General features: G+C 40.5%; 1 protein-coding gene across 5 annotated transcripts; it reads right to left on the bottom strand.

The window, feature by feature from the left end:
- Window positions 1-411: 411 nt before the first annotated feature.
- GPR85 (G protein-coupled receptor 85) lies at window positions 412-5,240 on the bottom strand. Of its 5 annotated transcripts, none has more exons than XM_036400883.2 (2): window positions 4,763-5,240; window positions 412-3,101 (listed from the first exon to the last, which is right to left on the bottom strand). In XM_036400883.2, the coding sequence occupies exon 2, from the start codon at window positions 2,924-2,926 to the stop codon at window positions 1,814-1,816; it is 1,113 nt and encodes a 370-aa protein (XP_036256776.1). In that variant the 5' UTR covers window positions 2,927-3,101; window positions 4,763-5,240; the 3' UTR covers window positions 412-1,813. The 5 variants fall into 5 exon arrangements, with proteins under 5 accessions (XP_036256776.1, XP_036256777.1, XP_036256778.1 ...); XM_036400884.2 differs by lacking the exon at window positions 4,763-5,240 and adding an exon at window positions 4,446-4,753; XM_036400885.2 differs by lacking the exon at window positions 4,763-5,240 and adding an exon at window positions 4,476-4,753.
- Between the last annotated feature and the right edge of the window lie 14,579 nt (window positions 5,241-19,819).

Here is a 19,819-nt window from a genome sequence, read left to right as displayed (position 1 = left end):
CGTTAACTTGCTGGTCATAAAACTGCAACAAAGGACAAGATATACCAATACTGAATTCAGACCTCTAGTCTTGTCTCTCCCAAAATTAAGAAAAATCTGTGTTCTTTATGACTGATCAACTCATGATTTTGTGCTTCAGTTATACACATTTTCCAAAATTAAACTGTGAAGTTAATGTCAAATACTGTGTTGTAACTTTAAATATAACTGACATATTAGAACAGATAGATGGGTAATTATGATAAACTACACAATAGTGCTACTGCAGATAATATCATTTATCAATCCTGTGGTCCCCATCATTCATGCATTTACAGTTTGGGAATACAGTGACTGCAAAGGATAATAATTCATAATGGCTACATTCTCAGTACTTCATGCTAGCTCACTAGACAAAATAAAAAAGGTTAATTGTATAACTGGAAAAATGTAAAATTTTATTCCAAGAAAATTAACAAGCTACACAGGTAAATTTTGGCAAATGCAACTTTATATTGAAATCCACACATCTGTATCTTAAAGAAGGAAAGACTCACAGACTCTAATGTATTTCTAAAATACTAAGAAATCATAGTATATGCTTTCACAAGTTAAAACTTAAATAATTTAAAACAACCAATACACCAAAATGTGCAGAAAATATAAACAAGACTGTGCCTTCAGTAGAATAAATGCTTCACAAATTGTGCAAGATATCATACTAAGGCTGCGGTCTCCCCATGACAGCTGTCTTAAAATATAAACATACATCAACTGCCTGTGTTTCTCAGAACAAACTAGAAAGGGCGGCACACCTAGAAAAAAATCATATAATCCCAGTGATGTGCATATTGATTTTGGGAACCATTGGAGCAAAAAGGAAAAAAGAGGACTAAGTGATCTTTCATGCACTCCCAAATGACTGACCAGAGTTATTGATTCAATTTTCCTTGCTTATTTGCTTCAATGCTAAACAAAATGGAAGATACTAGATAACCCTTTAAGGCAACATGTGTTTATTCTGTATAATTATAACTGTTCAATTATGACTGGATATTATCATTAACGTTGCCTAACAGACTGATATCTAGCTTTTTAAAAAATATAAATAAGAGTCTATTAAACTTTATACCAAATCAGCAAAAAACACAGAATACAGTTAAATGTTAGTAATTTCACTGTTAAGGAAAATGGTAATTAGAAAGAGTAATATATTTGGAGAAAAAAAAATTAAAGTCAAAATCTGAACAAAAATACTGCTTTGGAATGCTCCCCAAAACTTACTCACAAGGCAAACAGATTTGTAAGTGTGATAATCCAATAATGCATGGCACATCTTTAATCAGTTACAGTACTTGAGTCCCCAGTTTTCAGTCTTTGCAAAATAATAATTGTATGAAATGTTTTAAAGGTCTTCAGATGTCTAAAATTAGTTTTATCAACACATTAACCTCATATCAACTTAATTTATTAAGATGTCCAATGCTAATCTTTTTGATGTTCTTATTTTATGTAGTGATATACACAGCATTTAGCACTGATACTTAGCACCTGCTACTTTCATAATCTAGATTTCAACCACATAAAGGAATTCAGGGCAGTAGTTCAGTCCTTTGTTCTTAATTACAAACCTTCAGCAGTGGTCAGCAGGAACATGTTTAGGTTTAAAACAGGATTAGAGGTGAGCTATTGCAGAGACTGCAGAATGTTGCCCAAATCCTTGCAGCTGCTGACGTCCCATTCTTGATTTTCTCCTCAAGACATGGCTACAGGCCACAATTGCTTAGCAGAGAATGGTAGTGTTTCACAAGGCTAAAGATTTACAGATGCTCCCTCATATAACACAGTAAGGTTCCCTTGGTAACCTGGATTTTCTGCAGTAAAGAAGGGTTGTGCTGAAACAGCGCCTCAGCTCCCTGTTGGAGAAAATGCAGACAAAAGGATTGATTCCAGCTTGGGCAAAACTCATCCAGACAGCGGCCGTTAGAAATCCCCCAGGTACTACAGGCCCTCTCGCAAAAACTCTCCAGTAACAGGCTACCAAATAGGGACCCCACAAGGTCAGAAAGAGGAATGTCATGATGTAGAACATTCTGCTGATTCTCTTCTCCATTTTGAATTCGTCTAAAACCAGTAGCCTCCTCCTGCCTGTGGTGTTGGCGTTCTGCCTGATTCCCAGCAAGGTTGGAGGCGTGGGACCCCTTCCGAATCCAGCCAGCCAATTAGCAGCTGCTTGACCGCTTGCTCCAGGACCATGGAAAGTCCAGTTCTGGCTCACTGCTGCAACAAACTGGACTGGCTTCATTTTCCTGCGATCGTGAACAAAAAATATCAGCTTGAGGTAGACAAGCTGTGTGGCTAGGAGGATAAGGGCAAGAAGAAGCATAAATCCCAATGAATCATTAGCCCTGAAGGAACGATGCTGGAAAGTGCATTGGTCTTCCTCCCTAATGAATGAGTAGGTGCCCACATCTAAAACTGGGGGGAAAGCCATGGCTACAGAGAGAGTCCACACCATACAGATAACAGCCAAACAAGTCCAGAAGGTCAGTCTCTTCGTATAAAAACGGTGGTGGGCAATAGCTAAGTATCTCGTGACGCTTATGCAGAATAACATGAAAGCAGTGTGAAAGCAGGACAAAACCCCCAAAAAGGCAATCACTTTGCAAGTAAGAGTCCCATACGTCCACGTAGAGCCATTTTTTACCGAGGTGAAAACAAAAGGGAAACAAATTGCAGATCTGAGGATATCTGAGCAGCAAAGATCCAACAGGAAGTAGTAAGGAGCTCTATGCAAGGTCTTATCTTTGACTAGCAAAATGGAGATCAGAAGGTTACCCACCACACTGACTCCTATTATGAAACCCAGTGAAGTCAGTTTCAGAAAAGCTGTTAAAGGAGAGAGATTTTGCAAAATGTTGTCAGCTGCATGGCTGTAGTTCGCCATAGATGGATGGATGATATGTATATTGCCTCAGTCAAGTCTCATGATCTATATTTAAGAACAAGGAAAAAATAGATCCATACATCTTACTGAAAATGTAATCCACAAACAGAACTGATCTTGTGTCTAGTCATACAGTACATCCTCTTCTTTCTGATTTGTCATGCCATCAAAATATCTGAAAAAAAATCGAGCTATCAGTTCTTAAGTTAACACAAAATGATGTCAGAAAGTGCTAGCAAAGATGTTAATTTATGGAGAACCAAATGAAGTTGTAAATTTGAGTACTATTGTTTGTTTCTAAAAAAACATAAGGCTTTTTTTTTTTTTTTAAACTGACTATTTAGTATAATTGACTATTGGCAGATTTGTTACAGTTTCACGACTGACCAGTGCCCCTTATATTTGGTAGCACATATAATTTCACAGTTAAAGCCTCAGAGATTTTATGAATCAAAAGATTCCCAGTTTGCAAGCCCAAGAGTTAATCACTGACATCTTTTTTAAAGAATCCCCAAAGACTGCTGATATTTTGACATTACCTACATTTATTTTATGGCTACAGTATTTGTCAATGTTTTAACAGGCAACTGCTGTGTTGATATGGATCACACCCAAAGAAACCCTGCAGAATTTATGTTTTTTAACCCAAGTCACCAAAGCACATTAATCACACAGTGTTAGTTTATGCATTTTGTAAGAGAAACAGTATTCACTATCCCCCTCCCTTCCTCTATAAACAATAATTTTATCGTTTAGCCTTTTCGATAAACAGGTATCTAGACAGTCGATAGCAGTATGCTTTAGGGTGTCGTCCCCCCCGGCCTCCCCCCCTTCCCCCGTGCTTTGATGCAAATCGTTAAAGCCTCGACATAATTCATAATAAGCAACGGTCAGTGTAAATACTGAGCAAAAATAGGCAGCACAGCCCAGATATAATGCCCACCCTTTCGGGAGAGCTAGTTTTGGTTATGCTTAAATAAACATATAAATTGTTGGGTTTTTTTTTTTGGTTGTTTTTCTTTTCTTTTTTTTTTTTTTTGCTAATTAGGGCTCCATGATTCCCATTAATCCTCCCAGTGAATCGTACCGGAACACATTTCATGCAATAAAATACAATAAAGAGCTGTCTGTTGCTGCTTTTATTTTTTTTTTCCGGTTTTGTTTTGTTTTTCTTTTTTCTCCCTCCAGAGCCAGGGACAGGAGCCACAGCAGGCATGATCGGGCTCCTTCGTTATTCACACGAAGTGTTTCCTATGCCACCTCGGGTGTACAAAGGATATTCCCACTGAATCCCAGCAAAATCCTTCCATTCTTACCGTCCACAAAAGAGCCTGATTGCTGCTGTGTAAACAGAGGCTGATCAGATCATGGCATCGTTTTAAAACCATGAAATCAGGCTCCCCCTCCCCCCTCCCGCCAGCCCCGCCGCTCCCCCTCCTCCGTGGAGCTGTCCCCGCGGCGGCCGGCCCTGCCTCCGCGCACACGGAGCCCGCACGCACCGGCCCCGCCGCACACTCACTCACACCGCCGCCGCCGCTGACACACGCACCCACGGCCACGGCCGCTCCCCCGCGCCCGGCCATGCTGCGCTGGACTGACTGCGCCGCGCTGCGAGGCAGCCCGGCCGCCGCTGCCTGGCATCAGCCGCATCTGCCGGAGCCGTGCGAGAGCCCCCCGCGGCGGGGAGCTGGGGAGAGCGGAAGAGGCATTGTCTGGGAGGGCTTCCATCATGCCCCTTCTTTGGAAATCAGCCCCGCAGCCCTGAGCGGGAGAGCCCTCTCAGCACGCACCTGCAGCCGCGGCAGCCCTCGGCGCCCCCAGCCCCTCTCCTCCTACCTGTTGGTGCCGGAGATCCCCACATGCCAGAGCTGCTCCTTCCCGCCGACCGGGGGCTGCTTTACCCTGGCGGTCTTTTCTATTCTCTTCTACCGTCATTCATTCTTCTTTCTCTCAATCCTTTTCCTTTCTCCTTTTTTTTTTTTTCAATTTCCCTTTTTTTTTCTTTTTTTTTTTTTTTGCCTCGGTACCTTGGCTGAGGATCCAGTCAGTGGCTCGGGCGGCGCATGCTCGCCGCGCCTCCCCCCTGCGCGCCGAGCCCCGTCCTCCCCTGTCGCAGCGCCACAATCTCTCCCTGTAACGCAGCGGCGGCGGCCGCCTCAATGAGGGCACGGCAGGCTCGGCGGCAGCAGCTGCTGCTGTCTCGGAGAGGGCACGGCAACCTCGGCGGCGGCAGCAGCAGCAGCAGCGTCCTCAGTGGTGTGCAGGCAGCCCCGGCGGCAGCAGCCTCCTCAGTGAGGGGAAGGCAGCATCCTCAGCGACGGGAAGGCAGCCTCCTTGGCAGCACGTTCCCATCGCGATGTATAGCCCAGCTGGATTTATTGGCGAGCCCGGGCAAGCCAGTGAGGAAAGGGAGGGGAAGGAATTAGGTCCTGCGCTCCTTGTTTATGCCTCTGGGCTCCCCCTCCCGCCCCATTCGCTTACGACGGGGGTCTGGAAGCGCCCGCCGCGCTGCGCGTCGCAGCCTGTCAGGAGAGGCACCGGGCGGTTTCTTCAGCTGCCGCTGCTTGATCCTCCCGCTCGTGGCTCCTTTTCCTTCCTCCCGATTCCCACCCGGTGAATTCCTTCTTCCTGACCCCCGAGCCAGGGAGGGCTCCTTAACGAGCGCCGTTGTTGGCGAAGGGCGCATCCGCCGCGGGGCCGTGAGGACGCCGCACCTTTCCCCCGGCAGCCCGTGGAGCGGTTCCCGACGCGCAGCCCGAAGCCGGCGCAGAGCCGTCAGCGCGCTCGCTGCATGGCGGCGGCGATGAGCCCGGTGTCAGCCCGTTCCGCCCGCGGCAGGGCCCGCGGTCCCCCTCGGCGCGCAGGGCGGCAGCGGCGGCCGCCGCGGAGGAGCGCCGCCCGAGCCGGCGGCCGGCGGGGATCGATCCCGAGCCGTCCCGATGATGTCATGCGGGCCGGTGGGCCGGGGCGGCGGCGCCGGGAGGCGGCGGGCTGCAGCCGGGGCCGCCGCAGGGGCCTCCCGCCGGCCCCCGCACCCGCCGGCGCTGACCCTCGCTGGTGCCACCGTGGCAAAACCAGGAGGGAGAGGGAAGGACCGGGATCCCTCCGCCCTCCCGCCTCTTCGGTTTGTGTGGAAGTTTATCCGGGAGAAGTGGGAACATGAAAGCCGTGCCCCAAGAGTAATTCGCTTTGGCTGCAAGGCAGTTGAGGAACAGCTTGTTTTGGGTCGAGAGATTTGGATCCTGAGGAACTTCTTCGCTGGGAGCTTCCGTTCAAGCCAGAATAAATCCTTCTGTGGGACAGATTTATAGGGTTGATTCATAATGTGTGTCACATCCGTGAGACTGTTAGTAGACTACAGGCATTTTTTAAGGCTGTTGTCAGGTTTGGGTTCTTTTTTTGACACTCACTAAAAGGCATTGGAATTGGTTGCCAAACCACAAAATTAGCTTCAGTAGCAGCCTGACCAAGCCTAGAGGTCTCCAGCCACTGGAAAATACATGTATTTGAAACCAACATCACACTACTTCAACCATGTGGCTTGTTTCAGATAAAATTTATTCTTAGGCAGAAAACTGACACAAAGCTCAGGTGCCACACAATTTTTAATTTTTTCAACAAACGTAATTATGAGGACATGATGGTGCTCATCTTTAGGTTGGCAGGGGTTAGCTTCACTTTTAAAAATTGGGTAGGTTGTTAAAGTTACTACTTCAAGTTGCACTTCTCATGTTGCAATCACCTAAGCTATGCAGACCCCTCTCCTTCTTTGTTGTTAAATATACATACCCACAGTGACATGAACAATAACCTTTGATGTCATTCCTAAAATGTGAAGGGCAAGGAAGTAGCTTTAATGGTCTCTCTAATATAGAGTTCTCCAAATGCCATGCATGGAAATGAAACATTTGCAATGCAAGATTAGGAAGATTTATTATACTTAGTACTATGAATGACTATAGTATGGTCACAGGTCAGGGCCTATTCTTACACTGGTATGTGTAAGAATGATGATTTTCTGTTAGGAGTAAACAAGGCAACACAATCATCATCATAAAATAGATCCTGTGATGCAGGTTTTAACTTTTTTTTCAGTCTGGGCTTTCTTTTAGGAGATGTTACAAGATTATGTTGCTATATAACATTTTAAAACTTGCTCTCCTTTTAGACCTGTAACAACTGCTTAGAAGTTTGTGAACTTCAGAATTCATTCAGTGCTCAACCACCAGTTCAGCATAAATCCATTTGTCATCACAGGCTAACCTGAGAACAAGTGTTCTAATTTTGTTCAACAAAATGTAGACATCTAGATTGAAGTGCCACATAACAAAGTTAGTTTCCTATCATAGAAATCACTGAGAAAGATATGCATTAGGGGCCAGATTATCTTATTCTGAGTCACAAATCTAAAGTCCATCACATGGCTTGAACTCCATTCTGTTTGTTATAAGGGTAGAGTCACTCAAGAGAAACCTTTGTTGCCAGGTAAGAGAGTGGAGTGACATAATGCTGTGTTAAACTGTTGCATAGGTAGCAGGTCCTCCATGTAGGGGAAAAAAATCCAAGAGTCATGGGGCTGAGAATCTGGAAGGAGAAGGCAGATGTCAGAACAAGATGGCTCCAGAGAGCAAGAACAGTTGGAAGGCAGGGAAAAGAGATATGTAAGGGACAGGTGATGAGGTCTGTGCTAACTAGTTCTTCAAAACAGCTGCACTAGAAATATGAAAGGTTCAGAAAAAAAAAGTGTGAGGCAGCCCAAGTTGCATAGTGAGTGGATTAGGGATATCCAAGAAGAATTTCTTGGGGTTTTGGCACAAGGAAGGATCTTGAATCTTGAATAAATTGTCCACCACACAATATAAGGGTGGGGGGGTGGGGTAACACTAAGGGCACCACAAAGGAAACTTCAAAACACAGAGGACCCATGGTCCCAAACAAGCATATCAGAAGAAGTGATTACTCCTAGGGAAATAAATAGCTTTCCTTGACATTATTTCTTTTCATACTTATGTACTGCTGTGCCCTGTGAAGGAAGGGTAGAAGGAGAGTGTAAGTGAAGTACAAGCACAAGAGGGTTCGTGTACCTTATTAGAGTTAGCAGCAGACTGACTAGAACTTTCACTAGAAAATGAGAGAGGCAAGACAATTTTGCTGATTTTCTGATTTAGATCAAAGATGAGAACCATCTCCAGGTTCGGAGAACTCTACTATAAAGTTCTTGAGAGTTATGGCACAGAGCTCTTTCATTTTCTCCTATTTGAGTTATTTAAGTATCACAGTGAAGAAAATAACTGGTGAAATACTCAGCTTTGTTGGTAGTGACTGAGGATTCTGTATTCCAAGTCTAGGTTTTTTTTTCCAAATTAGGTACTATTCAAGAATGGCCAAGGAACACTGTTTAATGAATTGGATCCACTAAGTCCATTTCCAGATCAAGATCATCTTTTTGTAGAATCCTACTTTGATATTCTCAATCTTTGATATCATCTGCAGGTCTGGGCAGTTCTCTCCCCTGAGGGGATGGCTGGGCTCACGTGGACAAGGAGCCAGGAACGAGTGCAGACATGGGTCACAGTTCAATACTATCACAGAGGAATTTGTTGGTGTGTAAGCAGCATTTGGGGTAGTTGCCATCTATTTCTTTTGAGAATATGTGCCTTGAAATTCACAGTTGTGAACCAGGTGAGGATGCTGCGTGACTGCCGTGGTTTTGAACCCTTTCCTCAGAATGTGAGAGGGTTTTGAGAAGTCTGACACTGAGAAATCTCACTAATGGAGTCTGAGGTAGAGATTGGGTTAGAAGAATTACAGTTGATTGGATGGGTTGAGATATTGTCCTCACTAAGGTCATTAATGTCTCTCAATTATTTCAGTGGAATGAGGAGTTCAGCATGGGGCCAGAAGTTGTCAGTAGCAAAAAATTTTAGTAGTTAATGGGTTTACTGACTGTCTTGAAATCTGTATATATGTAGTATCAACCTGTTCTGCATAATGTGAATTCAAGCACTGTAGGATTTTCCAATATTTCTACAACACAGGAGAAATAATGTACAAGGTGTGCCTACCCCTGTGCAGAGGCCAGCACAAGATTTATGTATTGCTTGAGAAACTGTGATAGATGCTACTAAAGTGCATCCTTTTCAAAGGGCTCAAGGAATTTTTTCAAGGGAACTTTCTTGCCTGTGCAGTAGATTTGTGCAACTTTGGAGCAGTATTTAAGTAGGACTTGTATAATACAGAGACCTGTGTAGGACCCCTGCACAATAGAGAATGTCACCTGCAATATATTTGGTTCTTATCCTTAGTAAAGTGTTTTCAGAGTAAAGACATTTGTTGGCAGTGTCTGCCTCCTGGGTTGGCTCTCAGCACAAACATAAATTTCACCCCACACTGAAAATCTCTTTAGTGGTCTCTGTCTCAGTGATGCACGTTTTCATCTACAACAAAATTGCATTCATGTGACTATAACAATTCTTATGGATAATAATTATATTTTTAATGTTAGCATTTACCCAGACTCTCTGATGTTTTATAAATATTTCTCAAAAACATTTAATTCAGTATTTTAAAAAATATTTCATAGTTGCCCTTGAAAATTAATTTGGTTCTTAAAAGTAGCTCTGTGCTGCACTTTTACACAGGAATAAATGAAGATTTAAATACAAAAACACTTATCTGCCAAACATCTGAAAAATGCTTTGTCCTGCAAAGAAAAAACTGCTCTGCATTACTCTAATAGGAGTGAGGCACCTATATACTTCTAAAAATCCCTTTAGATACTTACCTGTTTCCTTAGGCTTCTAAATACCTTTCATCAGTTAGTTCACTAGGGCTGCATTTGAAAGACTGGACACATCTTTTGCATTTAGGTTTTGTAGATAAACTGCTACATCAGTGTTGCAGTGTTAAGTTCAGTTATTGTGCAATTTAGGTAGTGTGGACATGGACTTACTTGACTTCACTTGCATATCAGGTAGTTAAAAGTGCAAATGACCTTAACTGTGGCCATGGGTAATTAGCAATATTAAATTGCACTGCTAATTAGTTGTGTCTGCAAAAAGATAAGATACATTTTTAAAATGCTGGACTTCAGAAATGGTAATTTTACATATATGATTAGAGGGAAAAAGAGAAAAGAGAATGTTAGTGAGTCAAAGAAAGGTTCATATGTTGTCTCTGTTGTTTGTGCACCATATATGTATTGTGCTGTGCTGAAGAATTACTGAAATGCTTGTTTTCATGGCCAAGGATGAGTGATAACAAGCGACTTAAAAAAGATAAAGCCGGTCACATCCACAGTGATGCAGATCGATGGTGGAGCTCCATAGAAGGAAAAAAAGGAACTTCACAGTATCTGAAGCAGTAATTTCAAGGTGATACATTTGTTACAATAGTATTTTTGAACGGTTGAGAATACTCAAGAGTATTTTTCTAATACTTTCATCTTGGATCTCTCCATGCAAATATAGAAATAATGTAATATTCAAAATGTAATCTTTATGCAATTTGTTTAGTTCAAGTTTTGGATTGTTTGGTTAGATTTTTTTCATAGTGGAAGGTAGGCACTATCTTATGTCTCTGTACATCAAGTCTTTTAATGTGAATTATTCTGAACTTGCAGTTTTCTTAATGGGAAGCATTGAAATTCTTATTCCATCAATAGTTTTTAGTTAATATGGGCAGCACTGTAAAGATGCCTCAGTAAGAGTGCATACAGCAGGACTCTCAGCTGCAGACCTTAGGAAGACTATCTTTACCTGCACACCTAGGTAGGAGAAAGAACCTCTTGCCAGAACATCAAGAGAATGTGAACCAAACTTAGTAAAGTTCCTGCTATATCCAGTGTCTCCACTCTCTTTCTATGCCAGAAAACCTGTTGGTGTTTTGATAATTGAATGTGGAACAGGAGGGAGAATACTTTCTTCTTTCTCTATACAAAAAATAAAATACCATTCCTTCCAAATCTTGTGGATGGGATTTGTTGAAGCATATGCGTAGACACACAGAATGGTCTTACAGAAATAGTGATTCATTTATTTAATATATTTTCATCTGCTGTTTAATTAATCCAATTAATTGTGGATATTTTAGTATAATCTACAATAAAATATGTCTTTCAACCACTGTAAATACATTCCATTGACTATTTGTTTTTCTCTGCATGACATACGGTAATGCGAATACATCACAGTGGTACAATCCAACAACCAAAATATTTGAAAACAGCTGAACACATTTGGAATTCATGACTAAATCACCATGGGTGAAAAACATGATTTTTGCGTGAGGCTTATCTAACAAATAATATGAAAACAATCTGGTGAAAAACAGGTAGAAAGTATTCCAGAATTTAGAAGTTGAATTGGGAGCACTGACCCAGGGCCATGCTGATGATGTTTTGTTTCTGATGCACAGCTATGCAACCTTGACCTCTTCAGTGACTGTTCCCCTACCTTACCATATGGCACTGTATCAATGACTTTTGGGTAGAAGAGGAGCATACCATACAAAAAAAGGTTTCCTGTCACTGCAAGCCAGCACCCCAGAACCACTAACATGGAAAGCTCTGTTAATTTACTACAGTGTTACAGCGATTTTAGAAGTGTTGTATGTTAGCTCTAGAAAGCTTGTAGATTTTCTTTTTTAAACAGAAGTGTTTGGTTTGTGTTTTCTGTGCACCTTACCCCTTCTCAGGTATTATATTTTATAGTCCTTTTGTCTCTGCGATTTTAATATTTGATTTTCAGTAAAATGCTTTCCCACAGCTATACAATACTTCTGGTTTACCTTGCTAAATGGAAATTTAGGTCGTGAAATCAGCTAACCCCGCTGAAGCACAGAGCAGCTCTGCAGTGTCATGGTCATTAACAGTGCCAATCACAGCATTCAGGAACACATTTTTCCTATGACCATTATAGGCACCAGTGGAACACTGTGGAGCAAAATGAATGGGGTTAGTGACATTACAGAACAGAATGCTTGCCTTGAGAGACAAACTTGAAAATGCTTGAGAGACAGGGGAAAGATGACTTCTTCCAGCTGAGCTGTGTCCAACATTTTTATGCATCCAATATAAAGCACAGAGACTCATGTGAGATACACATAACTTTACCTGTTATGTAAACCTACTCTATCCCAAGCTCTTTCATAGTTTTCCAGCATATGTGGAAATGTGTGGAATATTCTTTGGCTGGGGTGATGGCTGGGTTAGCAGGTTTTGCTCTCATCCCATTCAGTGCTGTTGGCTCACTAGAGATTATTAGCGTGTAGTTGGGCCCAATGAAAGGAGTGATTATGGTTCATTATTTTTCATACACCTTCTGTCAAAAGCTATATAATGCCTAAGTGAATTTACACATATTTCTTCCCTTCCTTCTCTTTTAAATCTGAAGGCTGATTTTAGTGAAGTCAGATACATGAGCAGAGAGGTCTCAGACGCTGGTGAGGTTCCTATAAATTTTGTGAATGTAGATGTTGGCTGCTTGTCCTAGAGTTTACCTTTTTCCCTTGGCTGGCCTCCAGATTCAGACTGGCCACACCTCCCTAGGGACCCTGGTCTGTAACTGAGGCTTCAGCATACAGTGATTCATCTCCTGGCCAAAATTGGCCATGGCCTGGAGTTCTAGTCCCTTTCTTGTTTGGTGTCTTGGTGACCAAGCTTGGCTACGCTCAGCTGTGCAGCTGAACAGGACCCTGGATATGTCACTGTGGTTTCTGCACCCGGGGCAGAATGGCAGGTAGCAAAGGCCACGCTGGTTCTGTGACAGGCTGCACATCCTACTGACCTGTTCAGCATCAAACTGATCCACAGCCACACTGCTGAGCTCCTCTTGCCTCTGCTGCAGTTACTGCACCATTTCTTCCTGTGCTCATGGAATTATTTGCATGACTATTATCAGTGCAGAGGGATATGTGTCAAATCAATCATTTTTGTAGAGCTGAGATACGTAAATACTTCCATTTTCTGCTATCTTTAAGGTAGGTTAGAGGTGAACCATGGACAGTATGTTGTAGGATTACAGAGACTATTTGACAATAGAATTTTCTATTTCTAGCAATATACTGAGGGGGGATTTAAAAATAATAGGATAAAATAGGATAACTGTCACTGACATCTTTCAAAGCTGTCTTTTAGGCTGTGCTTAGGGACAAAAATTAACAGTGTCAATGTAAGAAATATTTATTTTTTGCTGATATGACCACTTCACATCTAGGCATTAGCCTTCCTACGAATCTATTGTTCAAGTTTTAAGATAACACCTACAGCATACACTTTCTATATTTATGCATAGATATGATATATATGTATACATATATGTGTATTATATAGTATTGTGTAATGACTCTGGATTGATGTAAAGCTCTGTAAAGAAAATATAAATTGTTTTAAAAGGTAAACTGCTGAGTGATAATTGCTTTGAATGCACAAGATTGAGACAATGGAGAGTCAAATCTGTAATGTCTGAGGTGGAGGATAAACATTGGTTTTGCAAGCAGCTACCATGAATATATGTTGTACTACCAAGCTTTAGGTCTTATGATCTAGAAAGTGCAAATAGTTTTGCATATTCAGGTCAAATCAGCTGTTAACTGTTCACTGCAAATAATTTGATACCTAGAACCTTATGCCATGGTCCTGTTTTGTCAGTTTGTTGGATATTAAGCATGAAATAGTCTCAATTATATGTAGAATAAGGAGAAATAATTTTAAGTTTTTATACTTATGAGGATGCAGGGAACAGTCTCTCAGTAAAGGTAGGTCATCTTTTTAAGAAACACAACAGTTTGAATTCTGCAGATACTATCAGAACAGCACTGTGAGTGCATGATAGAAGGAACTGCATGAATGTATCTCTGATGTAACTCTAAAACTGTAAATATTCATTTACTACTGCATTGCCTGTTTCATGGAGGTACGAAAGAATGAGTGTTTTATCTGAAATGTCACCTGCAAAACTAGTCAAGCCTAACTGTAGCAAATGGCAGTATCTTTTGCTAAATTGGACCAGTATTTGCATGTGGTCAGGCAATGTTTGAGTGTGGTATTTAAAGAAAAGTGTGAAACATTGAGCAGAATCAGGATGTTGCACTGTACTAGATACGACAGTCTGCTGGCAAGAGAAATGCATAGAATCTCGTCCCAGCTACATAGATAGTTTAGTGCTGGTTTTGCTTTGTTTTCTCATTGATTACATAATGTCAGGCTCTGGAGCTGAGACCAGGACCTAAATCTTGCCCTAAGGGGCAGGTATCCTAAGCAGCAAACATGGAAGTCAATCTCTTTTGCCCACATCTCACTCTCCCTCTCTCATTGCTCTTGCATTTTAATAGCTGGAGAATCCAGAATAAACAGGAGACCATGCTTTCCAGGACTGTACTGTCTAGTACTTCAGAGATCTTTTTATGAAGCTGGGCTTGAATTCCAGATCTTCTGTTTTGTGCATGACAGTAAGTACTAGGTGGAAAAAAAGCTGGATTTCCTGCAGCACTGGGGCATTCACTACTGCTGCTGTACCTTACCTGAACACAGCACTCAGGTCAGACTCTGCTAGGGACATTGCTGCTAGGGACATTGCTGGGAGCAAGACATTTAGGTTATGCTCTGTGTCACATCTGGACCACTGGGATTCTGCACTGCACGCTCTTGATCAGTTCTGCATGTGAAAGGAAAGCTTGCATCCTAAAGCTCAAAGGGCAAATGTCAATTGAAAAGTTAGCACCGTTAGTCTTTCTGTTGCTGCAGTGAGGGATTGCTGGGTCCTTTTTTGAAGGATTTTGCTGAAGTCATGTTTTAGATAATTAAACTACCTCTTAAGCTCTTAGAGTTCCTCACTGCATAATTTTATTATTTCCCTGTACTTATTTGTTCTCCATTATTAAAACAAAATGTGGAAATAAGAGATCCAAATAACATTAATCTGTTTTTCCTAATTGGAGATATGTATGTGGACAAAAAAGTGCTCTTTTAATTAGCCAACACAACAGCTCCTCTCTGTACAGTACCAGCAGTAACCAAGTAAAACATACCTGTTGTGTAGTTCTGTGCTGCATTGTAAATTTAGTAATAATGTAATGCTTCAAAAGCTAACAGAACATTTAGCTGATATAATGTATCTCTCTATTATAATATCTCTATTATTATAATATCTCTTCAGAGATATGCATGCATAACAAAACTGTGGCAATTTGAAGAGTTTATGTAAAACTTATGAATTCTCTTGGAATTTACGGGTCCTCAAGATATATCTGTTTCAACCTGCATGCTCTATATTGATGAAAAGAAAGTTCTTTCTTTTTTTCTGGCCTTTTTAGGGCACTGAATTTTCAAAGGACACTGCCACAAGGTCAGCCATGGAACATAATGAAATGTCGGCAAGCTGAAATCAGATGGAAGACCTTCAGAAATTTCTCAGAATTATTTATATTCCCATATAGGTTAGTTACCAAAACATGGATCAGTCTTGGGAAGAGAAGCAAAAGTAAAAAAGGGGTGGTAACTTAATGGCCGTTCTGGAGTAAGACATGAGAAATCAGAAGAAAAACTTGTAGCAGGAATATAAGTTATTTTCTGCTGTCACAGCCAGACAGAGATAGATATGAAAAGATATCTATATGAGATATGAAAACATAAGATATCTATATGAGATATGAAAACATAAAATTAGTGGGATTGCAAGGCTAGATTCAAATTAATTTTTGACCAATTTAGGCAAACCTAGTTAGACAATAAATGGACATGGGATAACCTTTGGTGGATGCAGTGAGAAGTTGGAGAGAGCGAAAGTAAAGGCCTTAATTATGAAACTTTCAGACTTCTGGTATACTTGGCAATCTCAAAATACAATTATGAACAGACTTAAACCAAAACTATTTTAAGGTGAGGTAGGTTTGCAATCCTTAAACTCTTTAACCTTTACTTAAAAATCTGCAAATTGGGGGTATGGTTATTCAAGTATGGTGCCTAGTGAACAGATACATTTTCAAAACAGAAAGCAAAATGCTTCTTTTTAATGTAAAAAGCCTACATGTTAATTCATGCCTGGGGGCTTCTGAAATTGAAAAATACAAGAAGAGTAAGAGGATGAATAATTGCTTGTACTAAGAATATGTTGAGACTTTAACATTGAACTTCCAAGTGCTAAAATGAAGAAAGAGATCCAAGTCTAATAGACTTTGACTCAGCATTATGGTTTAAGGCTTAGGTATGCTGTGACGTGAAAATAGTGCATTATATAGCAGTTTTGAGAAAGGATTTCTTAAGCCTCTCTACCAGGGGATGGTGAAAGATTTGTTCTGATCTGTTCTGTGTTAGCATCCTAGAAGGAATCATCCTTTTGGAACCAGTGTAGTTTATGGGTTTCTATTACTTTGGTAGTAAGTTTAAAGAAACATATATACTTATAATACTTTTTACAAATGTCCCAGTTTCATAAAAGCTACATCTTTCTCTGCCTTTGAAATAAGACTAGAAATAGTTCCTGTAAGCAGGTGACAGGGATTAACTGTTTAAAAAATGAAAAACACATTTTTTCACTCTTACGGTTCATTTACTTAGAATATATTTCTTGTGAGACCAGGTTGTAGATTTTGAAGCACAGGACAAAAGGAAAGTGAGGATGCAACACAGATAATGAAAAAACAAAAACCCAGTGCTGTAAGAGGACATAGAGTTCTTACTGACCAAATTGCTTAGCTACTATTGTGTGAAAGAGTACATTTAAGGTATGTCTGTCAGTGCTTCTGCCCTGTTTCTAGGACATTTATTTCCCAAAGCCTGTATTTTGCAGTGAATTGGGCAACTTTCATTGTCCTGAGTTACAACAGTTGACATTATGATATATTAAGGCAGCAGACTGGCAATTATTATGTACAGTCAATTTCAGATTATTTTGGTAGTGTACATAAAGTGATCACATGCTTTAAATTCACTACTGGAAGGTCAGCATCCCTTTGGAAGTAGAAGGGATTTTAATTATTAATTCCCATTACATCAATTGGGACTTTAGCAGAGAAATCTCTGGCAAAACTCAGGAAATTTCAGATTTCTAGTCCTTTACATTTCTATCTATAGCTATAATAATTTCCTTGCTGGCCCTTCTGAAATTGAGAGCATGTAATCCTTTTTACTGGGATTTCAGTGTTACTTTTGGACAGGAAAAGAAAATCTATGAGGAACTTATTTAATACACAGAACCTCATGTAGACTAGGTGAAAGGAGTTCCTAAGGAACAGTTTGCCACAAACACAGATTGCTTTTATTTCTGAAATCGTAAGAACAACAAGGCAGCAAGGTAAGCAGATGTACATCAGTCATGTATGGCACACATACATTAAAAGTGAGCAAACAGGCACTTTATATTAGTATGGTGTCCCTGAGAGTGCATTGACTTGATTTTCCTTTGCCTTTCTTGATAAATGTTGGGGGGGCAAAAAAGTAGAGTCTAAGTTGAATACACAAGTTCTAAAGTGTATTTGTGGAATAAGTGTGGGGAGAAGATTTTTTTTCCTAATATTTATTAAGATGTAGGTCAAATAATTTACTGGTAGCAGACTGAGAGAAAAAAAAAAGACAGAATCTATTTTAAGAACCAATTAGATTTTCACATAAATGGAAATCAAGAATAATTCTACTGCATTACACAGTAGTATAAGGGCTGGTGCAAGGTCAGAATGAAGCCTCTTGTGTTTTCTGTTCAAAATGAATTTAAATCAGGATGACTGCATTGATTTCAGCAACTTCAGGCTGTTTTTAAACCAGATGAAAATTTGGCATTCAGTTATCACAATAAATAATTCAGCTAATATTTTTCTAAGGAAAGAGATGTAGATGGAGACTAACGTGGCTGCAGTTCCCGGCGAGCACCATCTGGTGCAAGGTGCACTACTGGTCAAATGCAGGGACCCCTCCACCCTATCAAGGTATCTACTGCATCCAAATCTCTATTTTGTATTTGACCTTGTCCTGAACTCCCACTGATGCCAATGGGAACTCCATGTGCAACAAGGTCTTTTATTCTGGCTGTCAAATCTTAATATTTTCAAAATGTTGACTTGGGCAGGAGTTGACATAATTCACATTTGAGGCTTTACACTGAAGCAGTTGAATTCCATTTGGAGTACAGTACTAGCCCCATAAACCCATCTCTAAAAATCCCACTTCATAAAGAGGATTAGTGTACATGTGTTGCATTTTCTCCCTTTTTTCCATAACCTTTTAATGCCTCAGGGATTGAGTTTCGCTAGACACAGTGGGAGAATCCTGGTACATCTGGTTTCTCTGTGGTCTTACATGATGACTGAACAGCCTCACAGCTTTTGCAGTCAGGTTCCCTATGGGCTCACACTGTGATTAGATTTGTTCACCACAAATATATCCTTGTTTGCAATGAAGATACGAATGAATTGAGCTTCTGTTTATGCATCCCATTTACAACTAGGATTTCATAGAATCATACAGTAAATTAGGTTGGAAAGGACCTCTGGAGGTCACCTTGTACATTTCTTGGCTCCCAAAGATCATTTCTGTTTTCTCTTTTTTTTTTGGATGGACAATTTAGAATATCCTTGCATCTGACAGTGTCCTCTGCTTTTCTACTTCTCCTAGATGTATTCACCCCAGCCCACATGGATGCTGTATTTTAAAGGGTTATATACTGGGTTTTTGTAACAACAATATTAAATTTTGAAATGTGAAATTTGCATGGAAGGTTAAAGATGTAACAGCCACACAGCTATTCGTGAAAGTTTAAACAAATAGCTCATCACCTATGTGGCTTTCTTCACAGTAGGAGATGAATCTATGGAGCAAGAGGGTAGCAGTGGCCTGGGCATGCGTTTGGCACCCAGAGAGACACAGCTGCCTGTCGCTTCCTAGGCAGGATTTGAGGTTAGCCAGCATCCTGTGCATCAGGACAGCCTGCTGCCAGAGCCTTGGCATGGGGGATGGCTGTGGCAAAGTTGTGTGGGATTCAGAAGGCAGTATGGTCACCCCTTTAGAAGAGCTTGTATTCAATTTAAGACAATAAATTTTTTTGGGCTGACTTAATTGAGATTTGCACTAGAGCCATAATTATTAGAAATAATATGCACTTATTCTCTGAAAAGCACTTTTTTTAATTGTTAATATAAAATATATTTTTGTGATTTATGTTTTTTTTTTCTGCAATACTATATTGTATTCGGCAAATATGATAGGATGAAAGATGTCTGTGTGACATTTAGTGCTGAATAGTCGTTTGTTATTGGCTACCACTCCATATATTCAATCAACATCCTTAATTTTATTTTTTTTATTATTAATTTTTATGAAAAATGTCTTCTCTTTTTTCAGTAGACATATACCACTTTATAGATTATACACTGTCTGCAAATACTGGATAGACTTTTGGAATTTGATCACAAATGGTGTTTCCGAAAAGATCACAGTTCTGAAAAGCTTAAATGTTCCTTGCTTTTCACACAGATGCTGAAATAAATACATGCTGTTGAGGAAAAATGAGTCAATATGGCTTCTGCTGATCTTCCAGGTCATTTGAGAAGATAAAAAATAAAATGTAAAAGTGATACCATGGGCCTTTATGAACAATCATGTTAGGTTAAAGACTGAAAATAAGTGCAGGTATTGAGCATGTAATTTCCATAACCATATCAGTTCAGAAATATGTTGGAAGAAAACGTCCTTGAAAAGTTCTAGAATTAAAGACATTCTCATTTCACAGATAACTCATGAAATGGAAAGTGAACAGATTTTGATAAAGCGACCATTTTCTTCACCTTGATTCTGCTGAGATTAAAATCAGTCATGTTTTAGGATGGTTGCTTTTCTGTGAGAGGGTAGGGAATGACATGGAGTTATTTATTATTAGCACTATCACAGTGTGTACAATCAGCTGC

Source organism: Molothrus ater, chromosome 5 (genome assembly GCF_012460135.2).
Source record: "Molothrus ater isolate BHLD 08-10-18 breed brown headed cowbird chromosome 5, BPBGC_Mater_1.1, whole genome shotgun sequence".
NCBI classification, from domain to species: domain Eukaryota; kingdom Metazoa; phylum Chordata; class Aves; order Passeriformes; family Icteridae; genus Molothrus; species Molothrus ater.
The sequence above is the reverse complement of the archived record's forward strand: the minus strand, read 5'-3'. Positions and strand labels throughout refer to the sequence as shown.